At 42.1% G+C, this 23,642-nt stretch overlaps 1 protein-coding gene across 1 annotated transcript in view; it reads right to left on the bottom strand.

Annotated features, from left to right (window-relative positions):
- The window catches only part of map3k10 (mitogen-activated protein kinase kinase kinase 10), a 46,936-nt gene extending 27,112 nt beyond the window's left edge, over positions 1–19,824 (bottom strand). Inside the window, exon 1 of the mRNA XM_040009267.1 lies at positions 17,002–19,824. Coding sequence (XP_039865201.1) covers positions 17,002–17,998 — 997 coding nt within the window. The 5' untranslated portion in view covers positions 17,999–19,824. The remainder of the gene's footprint in view (positions 1–17,001) is intronic.
- Positions 19,825–23,642: the final 3,818 nt, after the last annotated feature.

Raw genomic sequence — 23,642 nt, 5'->3', positions numbered from 1 at the left:
AGGTTGTAGTGAGTATGCTCCCATGTCATCGATACCCCAGCTTGGCTCCACTTGTACCACCACAGGCCATCGAGGCTCCAATCCTGAGCCACACAGTGGCACAGTTTCACCCTGCAGCTATTCACTTTGTCTGCACACAAACATAGCTGCCAGATTTGTGTGACCAGGCAGCCTCTCTCTCAGAAGAGATGGAGGTATTAAATGAGGTGGCTTTTTTGTGCATGGAGTCTATGTATGTGTGTGTTTGCATCTTTGAGTGTGTATGATATGAAAATGGTCGTACTTGCAGCACAGGAATATACACTGAGAGATTTGAGCTTTTCTAACTCATGACAAGGTTTAGCTTTCACAGTTGTTTAGTTAAAAAGCAACATTTTACTGACATTAGATGCAAACAATTAGCATTTCTTTCCCCTAACACAGTTATTACAAACAAGTCATAGCCATTCTGCAGTGACAAAGAATTAACTGGGCCTGAAAAGGTTTGATAGCAGTTAACTTAAAGTAACAGATAAGCAGAAAATAAGGATCAAAACTAAGAAGACAAAAACAAAACATTGTGGATATAGCTAGCTAGGGTTGCCAACTTTTAACTATCAAATAAGGGACACTCTGGTGTGCCAGAAGCATAATGCACAACCAGCTGGACATAGTGTAAATATGCTCTGTATGTGACACTGCAAATAATGATAAAGGAACAATGATAAGGAACAAGCAAATTTTGCTCTTTATAATGGCATGTCCCAGCTAAAATGGGAAAGTTAGCAACCCTATAGCTAGCTTAAAAAAAAATTAGTGGCAAGTTAGAAACATTGGAAAATAATAACTGTTAACTGTTTAAAGTATAAAATAAATCAACTGAAAAAAGGGATAACACTGTAAATTTCAAGCAAAAAGTATTAATAAATACCTAGAAAATGTTAACTTAAGATATGGATGCTAATTGAAAACTGTAAGCTAAAGGTAGCATTGTCAACTAGCTAACAATATAGATAAACAGTTAAAAACTGCTAATTCAAGTAATGGATATATACTTAAAACTGCTAAAAAAAAAAAAAAAAAAAAAAAAAAAAAAAAAAAACACTGAACAGCTAAACAGCTTAATAAAGTGGCTCAACAGTTAAAATAGAAAGTCAAAATTATACATAAAAATAGCTAAAGGTAAAAGGGGAAATCGCTAGCTGACAATATATAAAAACTGTTGAAAAGAAAAGAAAAAGAATTGCTGAAAATGGTTCAAATTGTTAGCTAATGATATAAAAGATATAGCTAAAGCTGATAGCTAACAGTATGGATAAACAATTAAAACTGTTAATTGTTAACTGTTAACTGAACTTAATAGAGAAACAATTGAAACTGGTCCTACAACATAATAAGCAGGTCTTAAAAAGAATAATCACTAAAAATAATGAATGAATTAATGGCTGACACAGTAAGCAAATGGTTATAGATAAAGAATCGAGACAGTTGACCAACTCTGGGAAGTGATTAGTGTTAAACTAAACAAAAATCAGTAAAAGTATATGATTAACTGAAATTAACCTCAATCTAATCCAAATGTGTTTTATTCAAAGCAGTTAAAATCCTATCAACTATTCCTCAAGTTAAACATCTTTTTTGTGTACGAGCAGATAGCTGACAACGGAAAACTGAAGTTAAAGTTGTCTCACATGGATCACCTTTAAATATTGAAAAGCTGCTAACTGTGCACATCATCTGTTACATTTATGTTTAGTTTCATGAGTTATGGATGGACCTGAGTACTCAGTGGTTTGTTTTGGAATCATCCAACATGTATCACACAGAAAAACATTGAATCTCTCCAGCAGTGAATGTAAACGTTGAATAAAACATTACATGCTCGCACTGAGTCTCAGCTCTTCGCTCCAAACACGCAGCGTGTTGTCTGCCGTCTCACTGAAGTGTCCTTCACATGACTCTGCTATAAAAGTGGGTGAAGGACCTTCGGCTCGGAAGGGACACCCAGCGCCTTCTCTGCTTAGCCCGACTCCCCACTCTCCGTGCCAGGCTGCTGGCAAACAACAATGACTCTCTAACAGCCAACTAAACAACCACTAAACAGCCCAGGACGTGCCAGTGTAAATCTTTATGACTTTGTCCGCTGAAATCCATGTGTCTTTAACGTACGGTGGAGCAATCCACTGTGTACATTTGTTTGTAGAAGTTGCATTCTTTATCATTTTTAAACTCAAATTCAGCAGAATCCCTGAATTTGAGTGAACCTGTTACTCAGCTACATTATGTAGTGCATTATGTACACCATCATACAGCTTGGGGACGTGTAAATGTGTGTCAGTGAAGGAGGGAGTCATAACTGTTAACCGGCTTGAAATCAGAGTTTTATTGATCAGTGGAGAAAGCAATCGTGACGAGCGGGTGCATCATTTGTAATCGTGCAGGCACTGATGGATTCGATTTAGCAGTTTCACTGCAGCTCTCCCTTTGTCTCTCACTCATAGAGACAGACTGAGGCTCAGCGCCATGTCCTTCTGACAGCGAAGTGATATAAACGTGTTTTAGCAGCGTGGTTGAGTTCACACAGTGTCGGCAAGATGTGAACAAGTCCAAAGTCCTTCCAATAATCCACAGTGTGGCACGCTTTTACTACTGCAACTACAGATCTCCTACCTCTCACCAAACTATTCTGAAAACTTTGTAAGCCATTCATCAGAATAATTAACAATTAGACTGAGTACTTATTAACATGTATAGATGTATGATAAATATCCAGTAACAGTATATCCAGAATTCTTGATGGTGTGAATTAAATGTAAGAAAAATACAACAACACTGGATAAAAGCTGATTTTGTTTAAAAGTCAGGATGTTCACATTCCGTTTGAATAAAATGTTCTGGTAATCAAACAGCTTTGTGTTTATGACTAACAGATTTAAATTGCTAATGAAGGGAACTAAGTTTAATTGTACTTTTCTGGGCGATCACAACACATACATATCACTAAACACCTTATTAGTGTTAGTGCTTTGTTAGTACAATGGTTATGTGGGACGTAAATGTAAGTCATTAAAAATACTGGCGACTGTCAGTGCTACCCCTCAGCCTCCTAGTAGACACACCTTTGGTACCAGCTCGTAAATCATACGTCACCACATTCTTGAGTTATCCCACTAAAAAGATTTTCAGAAACCTGACCTCTGACCTTGAATTCAGCAATTTAAATAATTTAGCAATTTAACTTTCAAGCAGCCAAGCTAGTTCAGCAGCTAAAATGACCAAATGGAGTTATTCATCACCTCAATATATTTTATACAGGAATGCTCATTACAATTATAACCATACCGATTCTGTGTATAGGACAAATATTATAATCATTAGTTGCAACATTTTTTCCCCAAATACAACCAGTAACATTTTTAAGTCTGTATGTATTAAGTATGTATTTCAGTACATTTTAACACCAAAATGTAAAGAAGTTGTGACTTCACAATATTCTGATCAAATGACTCCCAGATCCCTCACACTGTTATTCGAAGCCATGGTAATGCCAAGTATCTGGTTAGACATCATGTTTCTAAGGTTTTTAGGGCTAAATTTAGAATCAGGAAATAAGGTCTGGGTTCTTTATGTCTTTAAGACGTTCCTGCAGTTTAACTAATTTGTCCTCTGGCTTCATGGATAGATAAAGCTAGTTGTCATCTGCATAGCAGTGAAAATGTATGTTATGCTTTCTAATATTCCTGTCTAAGGGAAGCGTCTATAATGCTGGTAGAATTGGTCCCAGCACAGAACCCTGCTGAACTCCATAATTATCCGTAAGTTTGTGACGAAGAGTCACCATTTACATGAACAAACTGGAGTTTATGAATTAGCCGTAATTCACTGAAAAACATCAGAATGTAGTGATTAGAAGTGAAAAATTACAATATAGTTACAATATAACCAAAGCCTTCCATTATTTAGGTCACACCAGAAGAGCAGTTCCTCTTAAAAACCATGATAGTAAACATCTTTACAATTAAAAATTTCACAGTGATATATATACACACAAATATATGGTTGGCACTATAACTCTTGGGTTTCTCAATTTCCAGCGAGTCTTTAGCAAAGGTAAACTGACAAGTTAATAAACTGCAGGTTATAAAATCATTTGTATCCAAATAAGCATTTTTTTTTAAATATGAGTGGTTAAATGCTCAATGAAGCGGTCTCCCTAAAAAAACTAAAGAACTTACTTTAAAGACACAATAATGCTGGAGGAGACTTATCTGAAGAAGCTTGTAGGCAATATCAGAAAACGAAAAAGAGGTTAGAAGAACAACTTAAATCAGCCTCTTCACTTTACTTCATGTCTGGAGAGTCCACTGAGGCTTCTGTGAGTGGAGAAATCAATATCGCTGCTGTAGCTGTCAGGAAACCTCAGAGTATAAAATAAGTTTACAGCTCCCTGATGCTGAGAAAGCTTACACAAAAACCTCTTTTTTTTATTCACATTTTTTTTGAGCTTTGGAGTTGCTTAAAAGAGGCATTTTGACTTTTTACTTTAAAGTTTGTTGTGTTTTTTCTTTTTAACAACCACAGAAAAATGACACCACATCCGCATTTCAGATGATCTAATGCTCATATTGCTCGAAAGTTGTCTGTCACCTCGGACGTGATACAACCACCCGCTGACTGTTTGGTAGTGGTTCCTGGAGGTCACTGGGTAAAAGTCATAAAGACCGAAAACTTGCCGCTGTTGCCCGTTGTTCTTGTTTGTCTGCAAATATTCGCTAGTTACTAGATTAATTGCGTTCAGAGTAGAACTTGTGCCTCAGCGTTGCAACCAACATGTTTCAAAAGGGAGAACTGTTCAATTGGCAAACAGTCTCGATTTCTGATTTATGTCTCCGTTTTCAAAGTTTCACTGCAGCTTAGAGAGAAGCTGAACAGTGTTTGTAGACAAGTTCATCACTTCCACTTAAACTACAACCACAGCTACATGCTAGCAACTAAAGCAATCATAAGGAGGTTTTTGCCAATCGCTTGGGGAAATACACATTCTTCCTTAGCAACAGGTGGTTGCCAAATGGTTGCAGACTGGTCTCTAGGTCTGCGTGACTAGGTCCTAATTCGATTTTTAAATGTTAAAAAGTTAACATCACATAGCTAGGGGTCACGTGTTTGTAAAAGCTCAATAAATCTTTAATTGGTGTCACCAGGCTGGAATTTTCCCCTCACTAAATAATATTTTATTTGCAACAAAGAGGAAGTATGTCAGCAATTTGCAAACAACTCTAGAGATTTATCTTCAGAGTTACTGGTAGATATCTTTAAATTGGCTGACATGAAAGATATACAAACAACTTTGTAAATGTATCCATCCAAAAGAAGAAAGAGCTTCTTTTGGATTTGTCCTAACAGAGAGAGTGAGAGAAGACTGGACAAAACAGGCGTTAGCCTGGGACAAGCATTCACACGATGGAGAGAGCTTCAGGATTGAAGGGACTTAATTATTTCTACTGATCAGTAAGCAACAAAACCTGGAGGCCTGTTATCCAGCCTACTTTTTTCTTATGACCTTAGCCTACTACTCAACTGTGCCGTTGGAGTTTAAAGTGGCAATGGCAGGATTTTGCGTAGTATTTTACAGTACAAAACAGCACAAAAATGATTTGTGATCTAAAAATAAACCAGAAACAACCACACACACTGATCTGTCAGAAAAATAGAACTACTATGACCATAAGGTTAGCACAGAAAAGAGGAAGGATCCACGGAGGGACCATGATTACAAACAACGAGCACATTCGTGGATCCTCCTTCCACCCTGCTGTTTGTAAAGTAATACGTAAAGAGGACTGGATGTGGCAATGAAAGACTGAATTTATAATGATGCCTCTAGGTAGTGTGTTCATCGCTTCATGTGACGTGTTGATAGAGGTTGCTAGGTTACAAGAAAAACAGTAAAGCCTGCAGTAATGCCGTTTAGGCTCACCAAAGCTGCAAAAATTATCTATTGTAGGTTTGATATCAATGAGACATCGTCGGACAAAGCAGCCCCCAAAACATATGAGGGTTTTTAACTCGAGCATTGCTTTTTAAAAAACTCTAGCAATGAAAACTTGCACAGGTATCTTTCTTTCATAAAGGTAGCAACAGTGTCTGATTTTAAGCCTAGTTCCACAACTTGGGGAGACAACCTCAAGAGCATAGTCTCCTTTTCTCCTCGACCTGGATCTAAAAGCACTGATCATCTGCCTTCAGCTGACCTGGATCTAGTAGTTCACCAATATAGCGATTGAAACAGACCTATGTAAGGAGGACAGAATCGTTATCACAAAAGATCTTTCAGAGGAAGATCTTTCTGGGGAGAAGAAGCTAACTCCTGGATGATTTCTAAGCAATCCAGAGATGATTTGCTCTGCCAGAGGAATAATGAATTATAAAAAGCATATTTAATTATTTCCATTTGACAATGAGAAACAGTAAATTTAAGACGGGTAATATTCTGCAGATGATAAAAACAGGTTTGTACAAAACAGCCAACATGGTTATCAAAACTAAACGGCTAATCTAAAGCAACATCCAAATTTCTCACAGCTGGGAGAACTAAAGATAAAGCTGTCAGGGGCACACAGTGATCAGGCTCTGATTTATGTCTGCATTTCAGTCTGGAGACGTTGCTGAACAACCGATTTTCAGCTGCTAGGTGGCTGCTGTGTTACACAGCAAAATTAGGGAAAATGTAAGCGCCATTATTATGATTTCACTTTTTAACAAACCTGCATGTGTTATACAATTTGCTCATTTGACTCCAAGTCTATCAGTATAATGAGGCCTACATATATATGGACACAGATCGAAAAGAACTGCAGCCTTCAGTGCAGCAGCGATGTAAGCCTTAATCTGTATCTCCCTTACTGAGGGAAAGAAAACTGGTCTGACCTCCTCTCAAACTGGCCTGTCCCTTCCTCCCCCATCCATCTATCTATTCCCATTCCCTGCCGAGCCTGCAGGGGTTTCTCTACAATCACTGCATTCCTGCTCTGTTCTCCTACCCATCCTGCCTTGCTTCCATCCATCTCTCTATTCACAGCCTACAGTCGACCCTCACTGCCAGCATCGCCCATCCTTCGCCCCCCGTTCCCGCTGCAGTGACTCCTGCCTTTGTGAGCTCTGCTCTTGCTCTGTCTTGGACTGCTGTGTGAGAATGGGGTCATTGTTGCTGTGCTGTAGCATGTACATAAGTGTGTGTGTACATGTGTGATAGCACAAGTGTGAGTTTTTGTCCTGCAGCCCGACCTCCATACACACGCAGGCCTACATCCCTGTACATGCACCGAGCTTGGAGACATGCAGAATTTAAAACACAGCCTAATCTAGTCGCATAATTTATTCCAACATCTTAAATGTAACACAAAAATTCAGACTAAATAGTTGCCTCACACAAACCAAATTATTGACTTATTTTGCCCTGACTTTCGCCTCTCAGGTAGGCTGTCAAACCCAAACGTTGAGTAGCCGAAGATTAAGATCAGCTGACACCGATCAGGGCTACCTAAGCTGTTGCTCGAAGGGTTGCATGATTTTCCAAGAAAAAAAAAATCTTAATATTCTGATTTGCTGTTAAACCCTAAGATGAGGCCCAGGATCCTTAATCTGTCATAAACTTGACATAGCAGACCTAATTTTCCAACTTTAAGAGGATATATTCTGATGGTTCCGACTCTATTAGAGTAGCTTTGAATGATTTACAGTTCATAATAAACCTGTTTAGCTTTTTAATGTTCCTTCACTATTTTCTGATTGGCTGCCAGTGGGTGGGGCTTCTGTGCTCGCTGCCAGAGTTGTGTGAACAAGATGACCACATTAAGGATAACAGTTCTACATGACATCACACAGAGCAAACAGGAAAACAAATGACTTAAACTGTTTGTCTAGAGCAGTCACAGGAATTAGGTACAAATACACAGATCTCATTGTTTCATAAAGGAACATAGTGGATTCTCTTTAAAAGACTTTTTTTTCTTTTTACATTAGCTGTCATGAAGCCATTATACCTGTATCATGAATATTATCCTTGACCTAAACTATAGCTGTAAAATTGGAACTGGTCTTTAAAATCTAAACCTTGGTTAATGCCATGTTATCATAAGTCACAAGTCATCAGGTAGAAGGTGTCCTCCGGCTGTTTGCATTTTAATTCAGTGTTGAAATATTTCAATTAATAAAATATTAATAACACAAACATTAAAAATCATCTGTACTAGCTGTCATCTTTATAAAGTCATACACTGAAAGCTGCTATTGGTGCTATTGGTTTAATATTTTCATATGTGACACATAAAATTATTGTGTGGCCTAATTTGAAAGGTAAGCACATCTCATGTTATCTATTTACACAGTATTTAACATCATAATTATACACAGAAGTTAAAACATGTAAACTAACTCCCCATTGCTTTGCATGTACCTAACACAGTATCTTTACCTCACTCTGAACCTCCCTGATAGTTTGAAAACCTCTGATATGGACTTTACTTTTCATAGGTGGTAACCACCCTGATGTTACAGTGAGAAGACCAAATGCAATACTCCGACAGTCAAACAAACAAAACAAAAAAAAAAAACAATTGTCCACACTGTCTGCAAGCTTCACCGGGCAGTTAGTGTGCAAATATCAACTAATCTCTCAATAACTGAAAGTTAAGCTGAAGCTTTTGGCTTGGCTTATTTCGTCACAGCATGGACTCATCAAGGTGCTGGAAACAGTCCTCAGAGATTTTGGTACTCAGGTAATCTGAGTATTGTTGCAGTAGATACAAAGGTGCCCATAACGTGTCTAGAAAGTATGCTCCACACCGTTACATCACCAGCAGCAGCCTGAATCGCTGATACGAGGCAGGATGGATCCATGCTTTAATGTAGTTTACGCCAAATTGTCACTGTGCCATCCAAATGTTACAGCAAAAGTAAAGACTTTAGGAAAAGACAGTCTTTCCAATCTTCTGCTGTCCATGTGAATTGTAGCCTCAGTTTCCAGCTCTTAGCTAACAAGAGTGGCACCCGGTGTGGTCTTCTGCTCCTGTAGTCCATCTGCTTCAAGGTTCAACACAGAGAGTCTCTTCTGCATACTTTTGTTATAATGAATTATTATTTAGGCTAGTGTTGTTTTCCTCTCAGCTCAAAGCCGGCTAGCTATTCTCCTGTAACCTCTCTATGCCTCAATACACCGAGTTGCCACCATATGATTGACCGGTCGGATACTTTATTGTGCAGTTGAACAGTTGTACCTAACGAAGTGGCTGTGGGTGCACTTCCACACATCAGTCTCGAAGGCTGTGGCATGATAACAGTTTTGTGCCCAGTTCCTAGCATCGCTGGCTCGCACTAGCCCAGTTAGTCACAGCCTCGGCCTCTGCTCTGTCTCTCTGGGGGATTAGCAGCCCACACTGGCCACCACTCTAATCCTTTCCTCAACAGACTCGCTCTTTGGTTCTCACACACAGCCAGACAGGCTTTTCAATGACGGCAGCTATATGCCATATCTCAGCTTGCTAATCTTAAGTAGCGATTACAGCACTTGCGCGCAAGCATTGTTATTGATGTCATGGCCGCTATAGTGTAACACATCAAATTAAAAAAAAAGAAAAGGCAAAAAAACAAATCTGTTGAATGAATTATTGTTATGTTGCTTTATAATTTAAATATTCAGAGTTCAGGCAGAATACTCGACAAGCCAGCTTTGGGACAAGGGTCTCCCGCTATTCACGTGATTGTTGACTGTGTAAACATGGCTTCCATTTGAAGCTGCTGCATTCATAACAGCAGGTACTGTCAACCGTGCTCTGTCTTTATTGTGTATGTGTGTGTCTATAGTATTAGCCTTTGCATTCATTGTTAAACATTACAGGAGCTTCATCTGAGGCCAGAAAACCACCAGCTACCTATACGTTACAGACTTTTAATAATGTTATCAAACAGGAGTTCAAAGCAAAGGACAAATATTGTAAATGTCCACAGTGTAACACAGTCAAGCTACAAAGCATTTACAGTACGTAAGAGCAGGATACAGGCACAGATATGTGCTGTGCAAAGAAAGGTGATCTGCTCACCTGTATTGTCTTACCTCCAGCTGACTCACTGCTTCTGTGTATGCACAGAGTGTCAGTGATGTACATGAACCATGACTCAGACTTGTGTAGTGGCAGTGGGAATGAAATAGAAGCATTGACATGTCCACTTACTCAGTTAACTATAACTTTCAAGCAGTCTTTGTAAGTGGACTATATTAAAAAAAATGTATCTTTTGGACATTGATTTTAAAAATAGACTGAAATTAGATGGTTGAAAGGTGGAAAAGTAACTGGACCTTCAATATAGCTGGACGAACTGCTTATTACAAAACTCTCAGCTCAAAGTATCTGTCAATTTATCTGTTAAATTGTGTTATTACCTTGCCTCAGTGCAACCAGTAGTCCAAGATCAGATATGATGACACCCCATTGGTTCACGGTTAACCACTAACAACACCAATGTGATGTTTGTGATATTTGTGGTTATCACCTAATGATGTCAGTCCTGAAACCTTTATGAATCGATTCCCTGAACACGTGTGGAGCTGGACTCACTGTGAAGGTTTTGGACTACTGGTTGCACTGAAGCAAAGTAAAACACAATTTAACAGATCATTTGAGCCGAACTTTTGTCATCAGCATCTCATCAAACCATACTGAAGGCCCAGCTAATTTCAGTCTTTTTAAATCAATTTATTAAATTTATATTTTTAATACAGTCCACTTACGAGGACTCGTTGAAAGTTAGAGTTTAACTGAGTAAGTGGACGCTGGGTTAATGCTGCTTTCTGTTTCACTCCCACTGCCACTACATGAGTAATGGTTTATGTACATCACTGACACGCTGTACAGTGACATCAGAGGTGATGATGTTTGTGGTTACCACCTCTGATGTCACTGTATCACTGTGGTTCAACTCCCATCTCCAAACATTAACATTTATTTTAAGTAAAGGGAAAAAAATGAGGCTGATTAACAACTGGATTGGTGCTTAAATACCAACCATTAATACTCCAGTTACATACTTATTCAGCTGTGGTAGGACTGCCCCGGTCACTAAGGAGAAACAGGCGGGGTGACGGGGGCAAAATCACTTCAACCATTGCCCCATACAAGCCAAAAACAAAACAGCTCTCCAAAAATTGGACATTTTCAAACATTTCTAGAGTGGCTCCTCTTTCTGTCTCACATTCCAGCATAAAGTTTCCTTAAAATTACAGGTCATCCTTTTGCATTAGATAAATGTGCCTCGATTTCCCCGACTAATTTTCTGCTTCAGAAATAATGTCATCATAAACTTTTTTTCCCAGGTCATCTTGAGACTGTTTGTATTCCCCATTTGTCCAGAGGCCTGTCCCAGCTGCATTAGGGTGAGGTCGCCAGGCGTAGCACGGGAGAGACAGACAACCACTCGTAGTCAATTTAATATCATCAGTTAACCTAACCCCGCTACCTGCATGCCTTAAACTGTGGGAGGAAGCCAGAGTACCAGAAGAGACTCCACACAGGAAGGCCCCGCCCAGATGGTGGATTCAAACCCAGGACCTTCATGCTGTGAAACGACAGTGCTAACCGCTGCCCAGATATCGACACTCTAAATCTTTTCTGCTTCCTTTAGTTTTACATTTGAGTCAAGCGAGGGTGACTGGTGCCCTATGCTTTGAGCAACTTAGAGGCTGATCCAGGATCAGAGAAACAGGTAAGGCATGGCCGCGGGGGCGATGACCTGCCAACCCACAAACATGCTGTGACATCACTCTAAGGAGGTCACTGTAATCAGATTATCCCAGTTACTCAGACTCACCCGCTCGCTGTGGGCCCACAACGACAGCGACACTCAGCAGGTTAAAAACACCCGCTGCAAACACTCAGGATAAATTTAGAAGAAAGCATCTGAGCCAAAAATAATATTGCTGTAAAAAAAAGAAAAAAGAAAAGAAAACTTGCACAAAGCTTCCAACACTGATTTGATCTATCACAAGTGTCACGTTTTCCCTTGATGATTTCTTTTTTCTCTTTGGGAGTATGGAAACGGGAGGTGGTGGAGAGGCTCGGGGGCCTGTGCTGCACTGTAACCGCGGTGCTGCCAAGTGGTCGGCGGTTTGAAGAGGACACCTGAGACCAGCGCACCTGGACAATGAGCTGAGGTGTAACCCTAAACTGAGATGAACCACTGTTTATCTTTCCCCCCCCATGCTCTGCTTCTCTTGTTTTTTCCCATCAGTCTCCACACTCCAGCTTATTTTCTCTTCACCACCTGATCTTTTCCACCCTCTTATCCTCCCAATCTTTTGACCTGCTACTTCTCTCCTCTGTCTCACTTTCTTCCCAAGATTTTCCCTTCTGGGCATCACAAGGCTAATGCAAACATCCCACCAGTCCGGGTATGACTCATATAATCACATGCTTAACGATTAGCACCCTGCATTTACGGCAAGATTCATTATTCCGGAGGGAAAAGAGAGTCCAACATTCCCTCCCTGAGATTTTCCTGCATTTCTTCAGCTGCTATTTTCACACACGCACACACAATCGACTAAATTAGGGGACTGACATTTTACCCAGCAGCCGACAGCGGCTAGCAGCTGTATGACTCAGTAGCACAGAAGCAGTGCCCATGTCACCATGGAAAGGCAGCGTTATGGCGTTGTTGCCAGGGCTCTGCTGTCCAATACGCATCAGCTCCCGCATCATTGCTGCCTGAGCCGTACAGAGAGGAGGTGGGAGACGGCAGAGACAGAACTGAGGACGTATGGCAGAAAAGTACGAGACTCATGAAGACAGGGACTGAAGATTAACAGCACATGAGCAACGAGTGTGTTTGCTACTCATACCTCTCCTGCTTAAAAGGCCTACAGTCAGCATCCTACATACTCCACCCTTATTTGTACTATCCGTCCCCCATGACTCATGTCACTTGGGATAAATAAACACTCTCCGTACCTGACCTGCACACAGACGCACTTAGATGCTTGCTGTGTATTATTTCTTTGATGCACCAGCAACTGCAACTGCGTCTTTAAACAGCAAGTAGCACAAAGGACCAAAAATAGCTCAGTGAGTTGCAGAGCAAAACTGCTCTCCTTGAGGAGGGGAGGATAGAGGAGGAGGAAGAGGATGAGGAGCAGTAGGAGGTGTAGCGAGAGATGGCAGGGAAAACATGGTAAAGTGAGACCAGGACTAAAGCCTCCCTGCTGGGATCAATTTAAGTTTCTCCGCTAGTGTCATCATTCCCAAAACTTCACATCAAATACTGGAATCCAGTGATGACACCTTTATGATCACATTTCTGCAGTGACTGGGAGAGGGCTCATTTGCCCCGGAGGATTGCACACAGGGCAGCCCTGACTGCAATAGCTGTGACCACAAATCTGACATATAGACTGTAAACATGTCAATATTCAATGTGGGACAACCATTTAACACAGCAGCACAGCACCGTGTGCTGCTCTGCAAGTGTTTATTTCTCACCAGTCTAAAGTGTTTCTTTCTCTTCTCTTCTGAAATACTGTAAATTACTGGTTTCTGCTGATGATAACAACGTGGAAGCTTGTTTCATCTACTAAAAGAAACATTTTTGCCCTACATAAGTCAAGTTATGACTTAGTTACTTAAATGTCTGAGAAAAATAACTCAAACCTGACATTTTATTGTAAAGATGGCAAATTTTTGCCATCTGTACAATCTGTTAGAGTCTGAAACAAGCTTCCGTATGATGATGAGCCGCAGCTACAAAACGCAAGGCAATTTAAGTGAATAACATTGATCTTCTCATTAATACACATGTACCTAGACACTGCCACAACATCAGCCTACATACACAAAACAAAAGTGCTCAGGAACCATCTCTGTCACTGAGTCTTACAATTTCAATCCCACTGAGAATCTGGAAGATGCTACAGGTCGATTTTGGTGCCACAGTGCAACCCACAGGACCCAAAGAATCTGCTGCCAGTGACACAGTGACAGACACCTGAGGACACCCCTGAGGTCCGGTGTATAACGGTGAATGTACACAATACAAGGTAGTAGATACAAGGCAGATCGATCCAAATATCACACACTGTGATCTCCAACATAAGTTACCTTTATGCTGTAAAAGTATCAGTATTGATATCAGCAATACTGAACTGTATTTACTTATTATCTGATCTATATCGAAATCTGCAGTATAGCCAGGGCTGGACTGGGACAAAAAAATCGGCCCGGGCATTTTGACTAGAGACCGGCCCACCAGGTATTAAAGCCATAAAGCCTTTGAATGAAAACAAACGCTGTTGTGACAGTGATGTACACTGTCTTGTTGGTATATGTATGATTTCTATACGTTGTACATCAGATAAAAACTTTGGTTGTAAGATTCAGATAATTATTTAATAAAAGCTAGATATTTTAAATGAGAATAAGAAAGAAAAGCATTTCTCTGTGCCCCCCTTTCCCTGTTAATGCCCTACCTGGCCCCCCTGGCAAAGCTTTGCTAGACCCGCCCCTGCACAGTTACCAGCTGTCAGCTATTTAGAAAAGTATCCTGGTGTTATTTGTGTCTCAGAAACAGTCCATAACTTCCCTTCAATCATTCATGTCACCTAAAAGGTAAACCTGTTTCTCCATCACCTGTTCAGCTCTGATGATTCAGTAAGGACATCTCCTGGTTTCATCTTCATGTTTCCCTCTCACCAGATAACCAAACCGACATAATGACCAGCAGCTTTTACAGCTGTGGCTCCAGCAAACATCAGCTGATACTAGAAAGTAATATTAAATAAATTCTAACAACAGCTGATCAAGCTTAAACGTGCTGCTGTTGTTTAGTGTGACAACCGCTGGTTTCCTCTTTCTGGCACATAGTGGGCGATAAACAAGCAAGAGAGAAAAGCTGATCAGCTGATCATTGATCAGTTTCACGATTGAATGAGAGAAGAAGAGACAGCTGACAGCGGAAAGACAGAGAAAAACTCCAGCTTTGTGTCTTTTTCCATCCTAGCTGAAGTACGGGACAAACTGTGTTCCTTTTCACCTCAATACGAAACGCGTAATATTTTCTCTGAATGCAGGACGATTCCGTTTTTTAGGGGATGGTTGGCAACTCTACTAACTAACCTTATGAGTAAAATAAAGTTCACTATCAGTAACATAGCGCCTACCCAGCTGTAGAAACTCCGTCATGTTAGCCAGTACGCAGTACGAGTTATTGTAACTGACGGTAAAAACTCAGCACAACGAAAATAAACTCCACCTAAACTTGGTTTATATCTGACCCAGATAGACTGCAGGTCATAACTTGACACTGACACTCGGACGGGCGGGTCTCTGCTCCTCCTGCCTTCCCTTTCCCTCATCCACCTGGCCTCTTGTGGCAGCTCCACCATAGCCACCACCAAACAACTGAGTTATTTTTACACATCTGCCAGCATCTGGCCAATCCACCACCTTTCATTGTTTATACTGTTATAAAAAAAAAAAATCATCGGCCCATAAAAACGAAAAATCACCCCGGTATGCCCGATGGCCAGTCCAGCTATGAGTATAGCACAACACTACTAGGTAGATGGTTTAAATGTTATGATTATTTGGTGTGCACTTGGAGGTCCTGATAGGCTGATTTAGCTTGGACCAGCTAGCCATTTCCACCTGATTTCAGTCATCATGTTAAGCTAAGTCCTTCCCGTCTATTGTTCTACAGTCTAGGAACCCAGATAATCTGTTAGGTTTTTCCAATTGTGGTTTTATACAATTGATCACAGTAAAACTATAGTTGTGTACTGCAGATGCAAAACTCCATCCAGAGACAATGAATAGAAATTAGAACTAGCTATAAACACTCTTGCTCTGTATTGGAACTATGTTAAAGGAAGCGTCCCTACCAAATAAAAATGTATAAAATATATTAATTCAGACCATGAATTCTGCTTTCTAGTCATCGCCTGCACATACAGATAATCATCTTCAGACAGTAGTTAATTATTAACCAGTGTATTTCTGCAAATCCCATCTTGCTTTTATTTCTTTTTCTTTTTCTGCTCTTTATATGACCTGATGATCAAACACCACTGGTCAATGAAAGCTTTCAGCAACAAAAATCTTGACTTTTTGCATATTCATGTGCAGAGATGGATAGCTTGCTCAGATTAGAGACTAGTTCACCCGTCTTTGCTCTTAAAAAGAAAAAAGTGCCATGTGTTCTCCTCTCTAGTAAAACACTGTGATGTACACTGGATGAGTCCTGCATACGCTGTTAAATATGCCCCTGATACGGCGATCAATAGATTGTGACTGCATCAATCACATTATTCTTGCCTTGAGTCAGTCATTATCAAAGTAAAGTTGTAATTAGTTCATTAAATTGAATCTTCCAAAATGCCATGCATACAAATTTAGGGAGGAAACAAAACCTTAGGCAAATTGATGATAATATAGTCAGCTTTTTGTTTAAAATCCTCTATTGCCACTACTTACAACTGAATGAAGTGGAACACCTGTTTCAAACATCTCGAATAATAATAATAATAATAATAATAATAATAATAATAATAATAAATGAGCAATTCTGTGTGACTTTGTGTTAGATTAAAGTAGATTTGACCTATAACTCAAGTGTGTGTATATTAAACGGAGGAGCTAAACAGAAGAACTATGTAAGGTTGTGTGCATCCTCACTCCAGCATACACAAAGGTCAGCTTGAAGGTTGCAGTACTGCAAACAATATCTCATCATAATGTCAACATAATCTAAATAACCAGTCACCTTGAGCTGCATGATAACACAACAGCTGAGCAAACTCCTCCTGCTGATCTCACATCATAACAATTTAAAGTGTTTATCCACCATTGAGTTCTGCTCTATTCTTCTGTCTCAGTACATGTACATTACATCAAAACCTTTTTTCCAACAACTACACATTTGAAATGTGTTTTAGTATCTTTGTTTGATTACAGAGAAGATAAAAGACTTTGAAGTACTCACTATTACTCGACTTGAGGTCTCTGTGGATGATGGGTACGAACGCCTGGTTGTGCAGATAGTCCATCCCCGTTGCAATCTGGACGGCCCAGTTCACCAAAACTCTCGGGGGGACCTTCTTCCCAGCCAAGGCTCGGTTTAGAGCCCCCCCTCGAGCATACTCCATCACCAAGCACAAGTTGGGCTCCTTCAGGCAGACTCCACGGAGCGCGATAATGTTGGCGTGCCGGAGCATCCAGAACAGCCTGGCCTCCTGCCGCACGCTCTCTGCTGTGACACTGATATCCTCATCTGGGTCCTGCCTGGCAGCCTTAACGGCTACTTCCTCTCCCCGCCACACTCCTTTGTACACTTTTCCAAATCCACCAGCTCCTATCACCTCTTCCAGGAGCAGTTCTGAAAAGTCAATCTCCAACGGACAATCACCCACCCCACCTGCCACCAGTCCTCCTGAAGTCAGCTGCTGGTAATTGGGAGTGTCTCCCCTTGTGACATAGTTGCTTGGAAAGATACCCACCTTGTCCTGGATTTTGCCCGTCCACCAGCCCTCGTCTCCAGACACCTTAGAGTCCTTGGAGAGAACCTCAAGAAGGTCCCCACGCCGCAGGGTTAACTCTTCATCAGCTGTGGCCTCATAGTCAAACACCGCCGTCCAGTAAGGGTTGTTTGCCCCACCTCGATGACCAGAGTGGGAGTCTGGGGAGCCAGAGGAGGAGATGGTGGAGGAGTTCCAGCTGCTACCATTCTCCACCTGCACGACTGGGGCAGGAAACATTGGTGGCGCAGGGGTCATGTTTGGGGGCATGGAAGAGGAAGAGGTAGTAGAGGAAGGGGGCCCAGGGGGAATGAGGCAAGGGGGAGGGGGTGAGCAACAGCCCCCACAGCTGGTGCAGGACAGGGGGGCCGCTGTGCTGCTCGCTCTGCCGTATGGGTTCATGGCAGCCTGACTGCTGTTTGACACTGTTGGCCTGCCCTCGAACAACTCAGGCACAAAATCCATACAGGGCCCATTGACTGAGATGAGCTGCCCTCGACCACCGGAGGAGGGGTGAGGGGAATCAGTGGGTCAGAGAGCAGCGACTGCTCTCCCCCATCACCACATATCGCTGCTGAAACTGTGCCAAATCCTAAATCCTGTCACCGGCTGCTGCTGTGCTGTTGGCACAAAGTGTGGAAGTAACATGAATTCCCAAAGGCAAGTTTATTCAGGGATAACGTACATTACGTCAAACAGAATGGATCCTAACCCCATGCCCCAAAAAACTGATTGTTTTCAAAACTGTCTTGTGAAAAAAAGAAGAAGAAGAAGAAGCTGGCTCAGGAGAGCGTATTTATCTGTGAAGGAGCATAATCAGAGAGATGCCTTCAGAGGTCCTGATCAGCTAATAAGCTGTGAATTAAATCCATCCAGTAAAAATCCAGCATTTACAATCTGAGCTCATAATTTTGTTAGAATTTTGATTTATTTGCCCGAATGACCTCTGATGGTTGCCAGACATGTTCCTTGTATAGACTCTTAGGCAAACTGCTGTGGGTGTACGAGCTGAGTGAAATCCTCTGCGCAGAGGTCCTCATTATTTCTCATCCAGCCCCGTATAGATGCACCTCCACTGCCTGCCATCTCCATGAATATAGGCTGTTTTCTCTTCTGTGTTTGGGAATATCCGCGGATATGCGCCCTACATCCAGACAAGCCGGTCCAAGCTAAATCCTACACGCATGGCCACTCAAGAGCCGGTTCAGTGTCCCTGAATAGCCTTCATCAGAAAAGCCTCGTCCATTTTAAGACAGCTGGGCAATTAGTGAAATGAGCCGACGGCTGGGCGACAGGTAGTCAATACAGAGCTGAGAAAGTGGCACCATGTTCAGCATCCAGCCAAGTCTGAGCATAACAAACCCGCCTCCGTCTCTGTGCAGCGGCCTGGTTTAATCGCCTCTGCTGGGCTGCATTGGTGATGGTGACGAGCGTCGGTTTGGACAAGAAATTCTTCCTCACTGGTGACGGGAAAGAGATGCCAGCGTTTATCATTATCCCGTTGCCCTGTTACCGCGCACGATCGCCGAATCTATAGCGGCGTAAGGAAGGTGTGAGCTTTAAATGTCCGCCACTTCTTCAGCGGAGACGGAAACCGTCACATAAGGTTTGCATGGAGGCATTGCGGTATAACAGCTCTACAGGCTATCCGAGGACGAGATGAACAAATCCACTGTCTCCATTTTTCCTCTATCAAGACACATCTGTATCCCACTAATATTAATGATCATAATAATAACAATAATAAAATCCTGTGTGTAAAATGGTGCAGCGTATCCAGGTGCCTCTCGCGTGTTCCGCCTTAAAATGGCTTAATTTTAATACGTAAACAATTACTGTAACCTAACCTGGAAAGTGAAGCCAGCAACATCCACTGACATCGTCGCATGGGCGTACGGTTTACATCCAAGTAAAGGGGCCCATCGAGGTCCTCACAATTTGGCGTCAGATTGACAAAGCGCTCAGGGAGTCTGCGTTCAGCCAGCTGTCTGGAGCTCCACTGTATTCAAAAAGGCTTTTCTCTCTTCCCCCTCCACACACACACACACCAAACAGACAAAATATTTCGAGCTCCGAGCTGTCAGTCTGTGGGCTGACTTTGCATTCAAATATGCCGGAGTGCCGTTCACGTACGCTGAAGCGAGCGCTTCCCCCGTCACCGATTCTCTAATCATAGGGATGGCTGCAGCAGGTAACAGGTCCACGCCCGCGATCCCATCGCCTGTGCGCAGATCAGGGTGAAGCTCACTGTGCAGGGCGGAGAGTGTAAGACACCGCAGTCTGTTGGAACGGGACTGGACTGTGTTGGTGTGCAGGTGCACCCTGGGTAATGTAGTGTTTGCGTGCTCTCCAGCTGACCTACATCATTCTGGCGGCTGATATAACTAAATAATTAACATTATTACAATCATCGGGAAACGGCTGGCTGTACAGTACATTATTAGCATTATCCTTTAATATACTGTGGCCTACTGTCCACTTAAAACAACCAGATTACAATTCAAATAATGTGAAATATTATATATTATAATATAATGCAATAATAAGATTTTGGAGCTGAAAATAGGGAAGGATATTTTTAGGCTCTAGTTGATAACACGACACAAAAGAGGCATTTTTAACCCAACTGGTAGCCCCCTGATTCCCATTGTCCTGCTCCATTGCTTTTAATGTGTGATTTTTAAGCACCAGTGGCAGCTGGTATTTGTCTCATAGGCCATAAAATCACGGATTATAAAGCATTACTTATTTTATTTAGCCTATTAAAATTCAGAAAGCAGTAGCTGAAGGTCTTTTTATTTGATCTAAAAATAAGGCCAGAATAGCAGTACAATGCAAAAAAGAAAAAAGAAAAAGCAATAAAATAATGTCTTTTTAAACAATAGTGTTCACGCCCATTAATTGTTGAGCTATACTGACCCCTGGTGCGCAGTTAGTGAAACAGAAAGTCTTGAATGGAGTGTCTTTTTCAGAAGGGGATCAAACTCTCTAGTCCATCTTTCTTCAAGTTCTTTCTCCCCACTTCTTTTATTACTCTCCACCCTTCATTGCCGCTTTGAATTGAAGGCTTTTGTGTGGTGTCCTTGCCATCCTTTTAGCAACACCCTCCTGTGCGTCAAACTCCACTCTTTATCAGTGCTTAGGTTGCATGCTGTGGTTTATTCTTACATCTTATTAGAAGGGTTTTTTTTGTCACATTATATATTTGACTTGCTGGAAAATTCACATCCTATATTTTCATTATCAACCCTGCCGACGAGGTAATGGCTCAAAAAGTTGTGGATGAATTCTGATAAAACTTTGTAGAGTGTAGAGTGGGGTCATGTTAACAATCCATTAAAATTTGAGCTGAATCCACCAAGGTTTTCAAGGTCAACTGAAAGATTTATTCATCAAAATTGAAAAAAAGCTTTATAATTTCAAAAATATGACTCCTAAAAGTCTGGTATGTCACATTTGACCTTTGACCTCTGATTTAAGGTCAATAAACAAATCTGAAGGTTGGAGTGATAATATTTGCTATATATAGATATTTTTAAAACTATGTTTCTTACTGCAATTGTTTGTATTGACAAAATTTAGGCACATGGAATATATGGCATATGATACACAGACATTATTAGCAATGATTTACAAAGCTCAGAGTCAGTGTTACAATACGAACACTTCATGTCATGTAACAATGCAATTCAATTAAGGAGGTGGTGGGTAAGGAGGTGGTGATTCATTTCAACAAATTACAACAACAGTCGACTCAAGGGGCTTTATATTTTACACATATATATATATATATATATATATATATATATATATATATATATATATATATATATATAGGGGACCGGGGACTGGTGAGTGTCAGCACCACAGTCCAGGATGAGACAACGAACATCCAAGAATACATTGGGAAGATGGCCCCAACTGACCGAGTGCTCAGTGAATACCTCAGGCAGCAGAAACCCAAGAAAGAGGAGGGAGACGAGGAACCATCATGGAAGGACAGGCCCCTGCACGGTATGTACCACCGGCAGATAGAGGAGGTGGCTGATATCCAGAAATCCTACCAGTGGCTGGACAAAGCTGGACTGAAAGACAGCACAGAGGCACTAATCATGGCAGCACAAGAACAAGCTCTGAGTACAAGATCCATAGAGGCTGGGGTCTATCACACCAGGCAAGACCCCAGGTGCGGGCTGTGTAAAGATGCCCCAGAGACAATCCAGCACATAACAGCAGGGTGCAAGATGCTAGCAGGCAAGGCATACATGGAACGCCATAACCAAGTGGCCGGCATAGTGTACAGGAACATCTGTGCCGAGTATAACCTGGAAGTCCCGAGGTCAAAATGGGAGATGCCCCCAAGGGTGGTGGAGAATGACCGAGCTAAGATCCTGTGGGACTTCCAGATACAGACGGACAAAATGGTGGTGGCTAACCAACCGGACATAGTGGTGGTAGACAAACAGAAGAAGACGGCCGTAGTGATCGATGTAGCGGTTCCGAATGACAGCAACATCAGGAAGAAGGAACACGAGAAGCTGGAAAAATACCAAGGGCTCAGAGAAGAGCTCAAGAGGATGTGGAGGGTGAAGGTAATGGTGGTCCCCGTGGTAATCGGAGCACTAGGTGCGGTGACTCCCAAGCTAGGCGAGTGGCTCCAGCAGATCCCGGGAATAACATCGGAGATCTCTGTCCAGAAGAGCGCAGTCCTGGGAACAGCTAAGATACTGTGCAGGACCCTCAAGCTCCCAGGCCTCTGGTAGAGGACCCGAGCTTGAAGGATAAACCGCCCGCAGGGGCGTGCTGGGTGGGTTTTTTTTATTATTATTATTATTATTATTATTATTATTATTATTCCCCACTCGCTCCTGCAGTCTATCCTTCAAGCTCAGGTCCTCTACCAAAGGCCTGGGAGCTTGAGGGTCCTGCACAATGTCTTAGCTGTTCCTAGGACTGCGCTCTTCTGGACAGAGATCTCTGATGTTGTTGCTGGGATCTGCTGGAACCACTCGCCTAGTTTGGGAGTCACCGCACCTAGTGCTCTGATTACCACTGGGACCACTGTTACCTTCACTCTCCACATTTTTTGAGCTCTTCTCTGAGCCCTTGGTACTTCTCGCGCTTCTCGTGTTCCTTATATACGAGAACCGCTACATCTATCACTACGGCTGTCTTCTTCTGTTTGTCTACCACCACTATGTCCGGTTGGTTAGCCACCACCATTTTGTCCGTCTGTATCTGGAAGTCCCACAGGATCTTAGCTCGGTCATTCTCCACCACCCTAGGGGGCGTCTCCCATTTTGACCTCGGGACTTCCAGGTTATACTCGGCACAGATGTTCCTGTACACTATGCTGGCCACTTGGTTATGGCGTTCCATGTATGCCCTGCCTGCTAGCATCTTGCACCCTGCTGTTATGTGCTGGATTGTCTCAGGGGCATCTTTATCAGCCTGCACCTGGGGTCTTGCCTGGTGTGATAGACCCTAGCCTCTATGGATCTTGTACTCAGAGCTTGTTCTTGTGCTTCCATGATTAGTCCCTCCGTGCTATCTTTCAGTCTGGCTTTGTCCAGCCACTGGTAGGATTTCTGGATATCAGCCACCTCCACTATCTGCCGGTGGTACATACCGTGCAGGGGCCTGTCCTTCCATGATGCTGATATATTACTGATATATTCGTGGATGTTTGTTGTCTCATCCTGGACTGTGGTGCTGACACTCACCAGTCCCCGGCCTCCTTCCTTGTGCTTCAGGGTGCTGGACTTGGAGTGAAACCCTCCATGCATGGTCAGGAGCTTCCTTGTCTTCATGTCAGTTGCTTCTATCTCCTCCTTTGGCCAACTTATTATCCCAGCAGGGTACCTGATCACGGGCAGGGCGTAGGTGTTGATAGCCCGGTTCTTGTTCTTACCGTTCAGCTGACTTCTCAGAGCTTGCCTGACCCTCTGCAGGTACTTGGTGGTTGCAGCTGTTCTAGTGACCTCTTCATGGTTCCCATTTGCCTGTGGGATCCCCAGGTACTTGTAGCTGTCCTCTATGTCTGCAATGTTGCCTTCTGGTAGTTCAATCCCCTCAGTTCTCACTACCTTCCCTCTCTTTGTTACCATCC

Source organism: Simochromis diagramma, unplaced genomic scaffold (genome assembly GCF_900408965.1).
Source record: "Simochromis diagramma unplaced genomic scaffold, fSimDia1.1 OVJJ01000344.1, whole genome shotgun sequence".
NCBI classification, from domain to species: domain Eukaryota; kingdom Metazoa; phylum Chordata; class Actinopteri; order Cichliformes; family Cichlidae; genus Simochromis; species Simochromis diagramma.
Note: the sequence above shows the minus strand (reverse complement) of the source record. Positions and strands in the feature narration are given on the sequence as shown.